Source organism: Sinocyclocheilus anshuiensis, unplaced genomic scaffold, assembly GCF_001515605.1.
Source record: "Sinocyclocheilus anshuiensis isolate Anshui unplaced genomic scaffold, SAMN03320099.WGS_v1.1 scaffold697, whole genome shotgun sequence".
Lineage (NCBI taxonomy): Eukaryota > Metazoa > Chordata > Actinopteri > Cypriniformes > Cyprinidae > Sinocyclocheilus > Sinocyclocheilus anshuiensis.
The window spans coordinates 2,057,627-2,068,836 of NW_015538036.1; the positions used below are offsets into that span (position 1 = coordinate 2,057,627).

At 37.1% G+C, this 11,210-nt stretch overlaps 1 protein-coding gene across 1 annotated transcript in view; it reads left to right on the forward strand.

Moving 5' to 3' along the window:
* Nucleotides 1-1,771: 1,771 nt before the first annotated feature.
* Nucleotides 1,772-11,210, forward strand: part of LOC107681417 (poly [ADP-ribose] polymerase 8) — a 31,464-nt gene continuing 22,025 nt past the window's right edge. Inside the window, exons 1-2 of the mRNA XM_016477717.1 lie at nucleotides 1,772-2,775; nucleotides 3,315-3,369. Coding sequence (XP_016333203.1) covers nucleotides 2,685-2,775; nucleotides 3,315-3,369 — 146 coding nt within the window. The 5' untranslated portion in view covers nucleotides 1,772-2,684. The remainder of the gene's footprint in view (nucleotides 2,776-3,314; nucleotides 3,370-11,210) is intronic.

The window sequence follows — 11,210 nt, forward strand, 5'->3', positions numbered from 1 at the left end:
CTTATCTTTAGCCAGCTGGCAGTAAATACATACACTTGTCTCGTATGTGTTTATTTCCTGAAGGGGTCTATCAGTAGAATTTCCCTCCAAAATATGCTGCATTGAAATTCACCAGGGCTCTTTTATCACCCTCATAATGGTGAAATCATCGAAAGGAGCACTGAATGATGTGTTGATGGTGGCACGGAGAAGAATCATTAGCGAAGTTTTGTATTGCACATCAGCAGCGTTAATTCCATCAACGTTGCATCGAGATGAGGTGCCATTTAGGTGAAAGAGAAAATGATGAGTGTGTTTGTGAGTGTATTCATCAGAACATGCACTAAATCCTCAATCACACAGTGTACGTAGAAGGGGGAAATACATTCGAGGCTCAGTGCAGGAAGATGGATTTTCCTGCCACTGCAGTCATCAGCCGAGGCCTTGCCTGCTTCAGCACAGCTGGGCTAGTGGGGTCTCCTTGGAGCAGCTCCAGACTGGTGAGCCACCAGCCAAAGTCCGGATGGAGCTGTTAATCAAAGTGCCACTAACACAGCCATCCATCTTCAGGCTGGACAGGCTACTGTGGCCTAAACCGTACCCCTCTACAGCTTTTCCTCTCTGGTGTGAACACAGTCTCAGTTTCATTCATGCAAATGTTTGATGCTAATTTAGAACAACTAAATAAAAATATCATTATGGTTATTATTTTCAACAATCAGCTGTGATCAATGATGAATAAAAACAACAAATCAATGTTAGTCTGCTGTTTGCCTTGCCCAAGAAGTACTATGGTACAGCGATTATAACCGCATTATCATATTCATGTACCACGTTAGGCTATTTCTACAATACATCAAGTATATATGTGCAAAAATCATGCTAATTCAAAAACCATTTTGCTAGTGTTATGATACACATTTATCCTTGTGAGAGAAGACGTGTGAAAATTGTAGACTGGAATGAAACTGTTCAGCGTTCATAATGTCAATGTGAGAAGAATGATGGGTGCAAGCAGTGAGAGAAGGGTGATGAAGTGTGTTGTGAGGTGTTCCTATTGATTGCATGACCCATTCCACATACAGTTTAGTGGGTAAATTCTTTGTCGCTTTGCAGACAAAATGCAATGTTAAAACAATGCGTTTGAGGTGGATTAATCGTGAACACTGTGGAAACAGCTTGCCACATAATAAATTGACTGACTGCCTGTCTGCTAATATTCAACATGACATCTATTTTGGAGTGATTTGTTATTAAATAAAGCTGTTTTATATAAGAGGTCACACTGTTTTTGCAATTGGTAGGATTAATTTCTGATCAGATATGGAATCTGCAAACGAGTCTAACTGTTAAGCTCTGAAAGCATTCAATGGTATCAATGCCATTATATGATTGTGATCCAAGCTGACATCTCAAGGCTTTCTCCAACGATACAAATGCCAAGGTTGTCATGTCCTTTAACAATCCCTAGCATGACACCACCTGTCAGACTGTTGCAGTGCAGAGTGGAAGCAGTGCAAACTTTTTGGAAAATCAGAGAGCAGATGCATAAAACAACACTAAACAAATTTTCTTAACTGCCATTTTCTCATTTTTTTTTTAATTTAAGAATAAAGCTGTGAATATTTTGTATTACCAGAGTTAGGATATTCTCGCTTTGAATCCCCAAAGGTACGATGTTCAGTGAATTTGTTAGGTCGCTGTTTTTTAATACAGCATTACAACAACGGTAGCTAGCTAGTAGCTACATAGAATACAAGTGTAAACAACGATCACTATGGGTTTTGCTGGAGTCTCTCGGAGTAGGGTTTCTCTCATTAGTGTGAGGAGAGTGTGAAATGCAAAACCTGGAGTGGAGCTCCAGCTGACTGATTACAACAGACTGCTTCATTTACACCGATCCATAGTTCAGACCGGCTTTCAGTCTGTGGTTTGATGGGTGACACAAAGTCTGAAGCACAACTTTATTTGTTTTGTTTTGTTTTGTTTTGCTGGTATAAAAGTAATATCACACTTGCAATGTTGCCGTTGTTCTAATATCAGATGTGCTTTGTCTTTAGGTAATCTAAATGACAATGTTCGTGTTGTGATACTGCTTAATTAAAAATCAGCAACGATAAGATGAATATAATCGCTTTTTATTCCATGCCAATCAGAGGCCAGTGATAGCGAGCAGGTCCAGCAGCAGAGAGGGCGCGTGAGGAGAAAACACGTTCATGACATCATCCGCCTTGTTGTGATTCCCGTTCCCACCGGGCTCATCTCGTGGATGCTATCACAGGATTCCCACACTGATTTCCCCCGTGTGCAACTTCAGCTCCTCCGTTACGGTCTGAAGCTCACGCCCGCCGCGTTGGTTTTACATGCGGTATCTTTTTTTTCGCTCCGTGGTTTAGCTTTCGACGTCGCCATTGTTGGGTTCAGCAGAAGCGTTATGAGGACGACTGAGAGATGCTTCCGGTGTAAAAGTGATATCTCCATGAAAGCTGTCGCGAGGAAGAGCTCTCCGCTGTGCTCATGCGATCGAGGCTATTGTTAGAGGAGATGAAACGGTGTCGGTTGGCGTGACACACCTGGGATTGTTACAGCAGACCTCCAAGCACGTATTTCTACTGTTCCCCACAGCCATCGTGCCTGCAAGCGGAAAGGATTCGTTTGTTTCGCTGAATATTAGTTAGAGAAGCCATTCTAGTGTGTGTTATTTCATGGGGATGTGTTCAAGGCAAGAGAGGATTCAAAAAGACGTCGACATCGTAATTCAAAAGTGTAAGGCAGAGAAAGACTGCCTGTTTTTTGGTGAGTTTCCATTGTCTCTTCTTATTAAGAGAGCTGTCTTCCTTTAACAATTGCCATGGATTTAATCAACACAACTGACAGGCTGTCAGTCTCACTGCTGATGCTTTATTTCCTCCACACAAAAGCCCGATTTGTTCAAAACCCGTATGTGGCTAATGTGCTCCAGCGTAGGCAATTTAATCTTTCCTGGACATTATAAATTATTCAATAATCAACTGCAACTGAGGGCCTAGCAAAACGTAAACTGCCTTTATTATTACTACCACATATTCTGCTCTTATCATCCTAATAAAGGCATTAACATTCCTCTCAGGTGTTGTTTTGTGATGTGAATGATTTTTCAATGAAATTAGCCCACGCCTTACTATTGTTGAGCGTCACACATTTATCAGCTATCAATTTAATTCTCCTATATTCATTGTCGGTGGACATTCCCTGTTGATGTTGCCATGGAGACTACACTAGTTGAAAGGGATTTTTTGTGGTCCAGTGTGTTATATTGTTCAAAAACCCCAAGTTTGATTGTCTGTTTTTTTCAGACTTTCGATTCTCCGACTCCACGTTCACCTTCACCTACTCAAAAGGACCTAAAAGGTAAATATCATAGAGCCAGCTATGCTCTGAATGTAAACAATTGCTGTACATCAACACCCCTGCCGTGTTTATGTTTTGAGTTATTAACTATAAGTATATTTGTCAGTGTTCAGTTCACAAAAATGGACATTTCATCATCATTTTATCAGCCTCATGTTGTTCAAAACCTTGCTTGCTTCTGTGGAAAACAAAAGATGCTGCCAGGCGGAATGACATATCCATTCACTTTTATTTTTGGAAAAAGATGGAATGAAAGTGAAAGGAGAGTGAAGCTGCCATCCTGACTTAACATCTCATTTGCGCTCCACTGAAGAAAGTTATAGAGGTTTAGAACAACATGAGGATGAGCAAACAATGACAAAACTTTGAACTATGAAACTATAAAACAATGATGGCGTAATAGGTGTTTTGGTCATGATGTCCAAGGCTTTAATTGGATTGAGGTTCATGTGTGTTCTCTCTTCACATTATACCCCATCAATGAGGACAATAACCTCTTCTTCATTGTCATTGCTCACTTCTGTTGTGGTCAGCAGTGATTATGAATTCCTGTGCATTGATAAATATGTACCACCTTAAGCATAAGCAGTCTCTAGCTGCACTGTATTTAACAATAGATTGTATTTACATCTAATTAATTACCTTGAACACTGTCATTGACATATTAGACATTGACAAATCACTTTTACAGTGATGAATAGGCAGCCATTTTTAGCTGCTGTGTTCCTCACATAAAAAAAGAATAAACTCATTATTGTATGCTAGTAAACAACCCGGAGCAATCTGAACCTGTCTTTTGGAGAAGATAATGTCATGTACTTTTCTTTCTTTCTTTCTCTCTCTCGCTCACAATGCCGTTTTTACCCTGTGAATCTGAATCCAGCTGATGGAAATTAAAGTTTATACTTTATATAAACTTTATCATTATCATGAATGCCAGTGGGTTCAAGTGTGGTTTTATTTACGTCACTCTCCAGGGGTCACACTTTTGGGTCATGTTTGTGTAATGATTTGCTTGAAAGCTGTGAATATTTGATAGATGAGATTTGGTGTCAATTTGAAATATTTTTGATTTATTTATAGTAGAATGTCATTTACTTACTGGTCTTAAGTTGACATTACAAGACAGTACAAGAAAAGCTGACGGTTTGTTTACTGAATGAATGTTTGTCTCTACACTACATTCTGCTAGCGGAAGTTCATGGTACTTTCAGTTAGCAGTGGATTTGGGTTAGTCTGTGAAAGCTTGACGTCAAGTGGGAACGTCTCGTCTTACTCAAGTCTTGTGTCTAATGCACAATATTGTCTGGTGAAAGAAAACATGAGAAGAACACCATTGCTCTTATTCTTGAAAGGGCAGTCTTTTCAATCTATTGACCTGTTTACTATACAAACCCTTAACTTTGCCAACATATTTAAGACTTCTCCACCAGATTTAGATGAGAGACAGACAGTTTTTTCTTTGGCAAAATGGGACTTGCAACCTCATTTCACAATGAAGTCAGATGTGATACCAAACTGAAATTTTAGCTCGAGGCCATTTAGATGAGTAATACCTGCAAAGCTACTAGACCTTAGTAAAAACGAGCCCTCCCTATAAAATTTGCTCCCTATAGTCATGCAAATTTTATGATAAATATGCTAATTAAAAATGAGTTGTCCAGGAAAGCACTTTAGGCTCACTGAAGCAGTACCAGTACTGATAAGAAGGTCCTGGAAAGAGTTATGTAAGCAGAATTGTGGATCTTGTCTTTTCAATCGTTGCTTTTAAATAAGGCCTTGGAGTTTCAAGTACTGTTGGTTAAAAGTGGTTGGTTGTATCATATTATTTATTGATTTGTTTTCATGTCTTAATAGTAATTCCAACACCAAACACAAACTCTTAATGCATGTACATGTATTTGGCAATCCTAAAATGTTCACGTTTGCCACAGCAAAAATGTAACCCATTTATGTGTTCTGAATTAAAAATGGGGAGTTCCTTGTCATCTTCTGTTTGAACTGGTTTGCAAATGTCACTCTTGTTCTTAGAGGAGGTGCCTTGCATTATAAGCAGGAAATTAGCTGGCAGGCTCTCTATGAAAAATCATTGCACCTTGCCTTCTACAGGAAGTAGCACATTTCCTGTTTGTAGAGCTGCAACCTGCACTCAATGTCTTTCACTGAAGGATCCATGTTTCTATGTAATATAGACGTCACGTGGCCTCATTTGTTTGCACCCTTTCTTTGTCATTTTTGTGTTTTTGTATTTTCTTAACAGAAAACAGGGTAGCTCTAATATCTGATATGCCAGATAACCCTGATATTTGATACAACAAACCATTCAAAGATGGAAATTCGCAAGGAGATCACTTTTGTTAGATGTCAGTGAAAAGAACAGACAAGCCCATAATCCCAGAGATGCAGTAGTTTCTCATGAATAATCCATCATGGCCGAGATCAACACAAATTATGTTTGAGTTTCATCATCTTGGTATAACTGAATTTGCATAATTACCATGAGTGCTAAATTGTGACAAGCTCTAATTCAAACAAATGTTGTTGCATTAGATGTGGATACTGGCAGACCGCTGGAAATAAACTTTGGGTCATTTGGTATACTATATCAAAAGGATGTAAACTATTAATTCAAGGAGTTGATGAGGAAGTGCCGTAATAATATAAGATCCTCCTATCAACGTTGTAGGTGTTGTACAGTGCAGAAAGTGAAAGTATCAAAAGCAGAAGTAGTTTGCCACGCTCGCACCACATTGGGTTTTTGTAACTGTTTTATGCCAGCTTAAGGTTATATAAAGCACAGCATCTGTCAGTGTGCAGACGTCACAGTTACATACTGAGATACATAAATATTTGTTTAAAATGTGTATATATAAGTGTGTGTTTATCATGTGTACCAAGTAAACCATATATATAAGTAATAGATCTGTTTTATGCCAGCTTAAGGTTATATAAAGCACAGCATCTGTCATACATACATGACATGATACATAAATATTTGTTTAAAATGTGTATATATAAGTGTGTGTTTATCATGTGTACCAAGTAAACCATATATATAAGTAATAGATGATATAAGAGGCAGGTGCTAATGTGAGGACTTTTTGAATGGTTAATGTACCAAATAGAATAATATTTTATGCAAGTGATGCAGAGAAGCTTACGTTCTGCTATAGCATTATCTGCCGAACATTTGCCTTTTTTCTGTAGTTGTTTGTGGGGCTACTACCTATTACCTGCCTGGAGGGTTCCGTTCTCCTGTGTTGGGTCATCCACATGTAGAGGTTGTTTGTTTTCACTAAAGTCCTTGCATTCTTCATTCCATATACACAGTAATGCTTTGTTTCTGTCTTGGTGAGCAAGTTTCAGGTGTAGAAGCTACTGTCTTGGCATGTGACCCCGTTTGTCAGCTATTTATAATGCTGTTCTTTCATTTTTTTTTATCCCAGAATCAAGCCAACCAGGGCAGGAGATACCAGAGGCAATAGCTGTAATTACCTTGTCATTTTTGATTTGGGTAATTGGTGGTCTATTCCCTGAAAATATGTACATTTGACATTAGAAATGGATACTTATTTCTTTATGGCACTATCTGGACCCTAAAAAAAAAACTTTCATTGGTCTAACTCGGTGTACTCAGTTTGTTTCCAACCTAGGCTCATTGGAAAAATGTGCCTCTATCTACATTTTTGCAAAACTCCAAAAACATCCCTATACATATACAATTCACTGGCATTTCCACCAGTGTAGGGCTGGGCAATATATTGAATATTAAATTATTTTGATTATTGAATAATTGATATAAAATTACAGGATATCGAATATTGTTGACAATTAAGATTGATGTGCCAAAGATGGCACCAATAGGCAATTTCACTCCTGCAAACTATCCAAGAAGTGCTTATGTATTCCAGTTACTCATTCCCCACTAACTAGTAAACTGGCTCAGTAGCTCACCTGGTAAAGCATGGCACTTGTGACGCAGAGAGCATAAGTATGTGTCCCGTGAAAACACAAGTCATGATAAAAGAGCTCAGAGGTTTGTAGAAGCAAGCAAAGATGGCATGGCAGCTTTAGTAAATGTAGAAAACATTTTTATGAAGTGCGGTAACTCAGGAAATTGTTTAGTAAGATTTTACCTGAAAAGATTTTAGATTTATCATATGTTAATTAAAAAAATCTTATATAGGCCTAATATTAAATGCTGTATTTTTTGTTTATTTGGTTTTTATTGTGTTTATGTAACTCTTGTATTATTCCAACTCAGTTTTTGCCATGAAGATAGCCTTTGGCATGGCAATAAAAGTAAATAAGTACTACTACTCAATGTGTTTGCTTTTATTAACACCATCAGGTAGATTTAGGGTAAGCTTTAGTGTAGGTGGTATGTTTATTTTCAAACTCAATAGAGCATTAACCTTTAGCGCCCCTTACTGAAAATGTTATTTCTGAACTGCGATGATGTGTACAAAATTGAACATAATAGAACGTTGCCAGGTTGATGTTCATGTTTTTTTAAATTTTTGTTTTTATTTATTTATTAATTTTTTTACTTAAGACATTTAGATGTTACAAGATTTTGTTGATTAATTGACAAAACATTTTTATATTTTTTTCAGTAGCAGAAATTGATGTTGGGCAGAAAAAAGTTAATTAGATACTGTAAAATTAGCTATTGTGACATTCATTTTTGAGCCTGTGAATATTAAGAAGACTTTGTGTGATGGAACATAAGCATAAACCTCATTCACCTGAACGTAATGCATTTTTGCAGTAATTGGCATTTAGCAGATGTTTGTAACACTTGATAAAAGTGTGTTCATGTCACCAATAAAACCCTGTATCATGCATAACACGACCCAAGTCATTTTTTAATAAAGCCACGTCATTATGAATGCTTTCTGTGAGTGGCACCATCCTGTGTGAGACCTCAGGAGGGGTTTCACTTTCACTGAATCAATCTCTCTTCTCTGAGTTGTCATCACATAATTACTCATGGGCTAGTATTGCTTTCTATGCCAGTAGTAAGTAGTCAGAGTCTACATAGAGTATGCTTGTGTTTTTTTTCAAGGAGTTATTTGCCATGATTTTTAATGGTATGTATAAGGTCATTGGCTCCATTAATTCCTGAATACATTCTCTCCTTTTGTGCAATGGAGCAAAAAACATAAGCACATAAAGGTCACCTGCGTGATATTATATTTTCACTTTTGCCAGATCAGCCTATATCAAGGAAATTAATATGATTTTGGCAGTTTCATGCTGATCACTATAGGGCTTTTTAGCAAGCCACGTAATCTCCACATTAATTCAAGGCACTTCACAGGAGACAGTATACTGTTGTCAACACTGTTCGTTGCAACCTTATTTACTTGATTGCGTGAAATGGATACCACACTTTCCTTAATTACCTCTTTACTTAAGTGTTTAGACTAGCTGTTTTCAGGACTTGCGGGCAGCACCCTTCTGGGACTTGATGGTCTCTTCTGTGAAGCGTCACTTGGAATTTATATATAACATCTCCTTATTTCCATCAAATTTAATTGAGCCTTTATTTATTTATTTTATTGCAGTTTTGCTGCTATATTAATTTGTCGATGTCAACGCTAGATGGTTTTTCTCTATTCACAGCATTGTGCTTCAGCATTGCACCAAAACATAAAATGAATAGATTATTTTTTTGTAGTTGATCATTTGTTATTCATAAGCCTTTATTTGAACAATTTAGAATGTCAGTTATTCAGTGAGTGATGGACTGGTGTGATCCCAAGGGATGCACCGATAGGATTTTTTTTGGCCATACCGATTTTAACAAACAACTATTGGCCGATTCTGATACGGATATTGGTCAATTGCATAAAGCAGGGCTTAAAAACGAGAGAGAGAGAGAAAAAAGTTTGGTTCACTCCAAGCAGAATCGGTATTTGAACGTTTCTGTTCCTGCGTTCCTCTGTGAATCTGGTTTGAGTAGAAAACATACCGGTTAATAACGTTACTTTTTCTTTGCCAATAATAATAATAATAATAATAATAATAATAATAATAATAATAATAATAATAATGTACAGCGTTTTAATAATAATAATGTACAGCGTTTAATTAGAGAGTCTTGAATGATCTCTCTTAGTCATAGCCAATACATCATTTTTTCTAGATTTACCAAAGACCAAATGTATTAAACAAAAGAAAAAACTGTCAACGCAATAAAACATTAAATAATTTTTTTCAAGATATTTAAAAATGTTTCAGCATGGATAGAAAAATTAAAAAAACTCTACTCATATAAGCGTTAATTTTGAGAGGGAAAAAAACAGCCTAAATTAGTAGGCTGCACGTTGCATTACATTCAGAAATAATGTAGGCTAAAATAATGGTAAATAAAAGCAAAATTACAAACACAATTAGGCTATTTTAGTTCCCTTCTCTCCACAACAAATCCTCTAAAGTTGTATTTAGGCTATATAAGCGTCATGCCAAAACTAATTAATTAAAAAACTACCTCTCTCATTCTGCACAAATCCAAATGTTTCCATATTCGCGAAGTATCTGGATGCTAACCTATTATTTATTATGTAAACTATAGGCTTTGTTCTTCACTCGCATTATCGACATAAAACATCATCGTTCACATATAAGCTATATCAGCAGTGAGGGGCTGGTCACACTGAACGGAACAGACTGTACTACGGACTATTTCAATTCAGCAGTGTAACTTTTTATGTTTTTTAACTGTATTTTATTTTGATAATGAACAAGCTGCGATGTCAAATTAGCAAAAATTTGTTGTATGTGTGTGTGAGGCACCGATGCGATCACTGCATTGTTTTCCCAACTGTTACTCCGTAATTTATGGTCATACCAACACGCTGGTTTGTCATACAGATAGGAGCAAAACATCATTCAAAACTAAAGCTTTTGTAAAAAAAAGAAAAAGAAAACCGCTTTCTGCAGTCCCGTTTTTTTCCGTGAACTTCGGAGCGCGTTACAATTATCCGAAACTCAGTACAATTTTTTTTCTTTCGTTTTGTTAATCTGTTAATGATTTAAGTGAAATATATTTTGTGTATAGGCCTATTCCTTTTTATGTAGCCTATATAGTTTTATTCTGTTTTCTTTGTTCACAGAAACGCTGCATGTGCGTGATGTGACCTTGTGTGAATCCGTGTTCTACACTGGTTTCAAACAAAAAGCTGCATATTACCTGCCATTCATTTTCACTTAAATGTAGGCCTAATGCTTGGCGGTTCGTGACATATCCTTGGATAAACTCTAATGGCAGTGCATTGCCATTGCGACTTACCTATGATGAATTTACAGCTGAGCGCGGGCATTTCACTCTTTGGATGCGTCAGCGTCACGTTTGCATATGGCCGTACTATGCCATCTGACAAACTATTTTGTACAGATTTTATTTTGTTTTGGCAAGTATTTAATTATTTTGCCCAGAGAAAAACATTGGATTATGCAATAGACATGCAACTCGTTGTCTCCATGCAGTTAATTAATAAACCATCGGTGTCTGCTATTTCCGATATGCCGATGTAATCAAAAATCGGCTGATAAATATCGACGGCCGATACATCGGTGCATCCCTAATCCCAACATCTATGACCATTTTATCTTAAAGGGGTCATATGATGTTGCTAAAAAGAACATTATTTTGTGTATTTGGTGTAATGAAATGTGTTTATGCGGTTTAAGGTTCAAAAAACACATTTTCCACATACTGTACATTATTGTTTCTCCTCTATGCCCCGCCTTTCTGAAATGTTTTTTACAAAGCTCATCGGTCTGAAAAGCGAGGTGTGCTCTGATTGGCCAGCTATCCAGTGCGTTGTGATTGG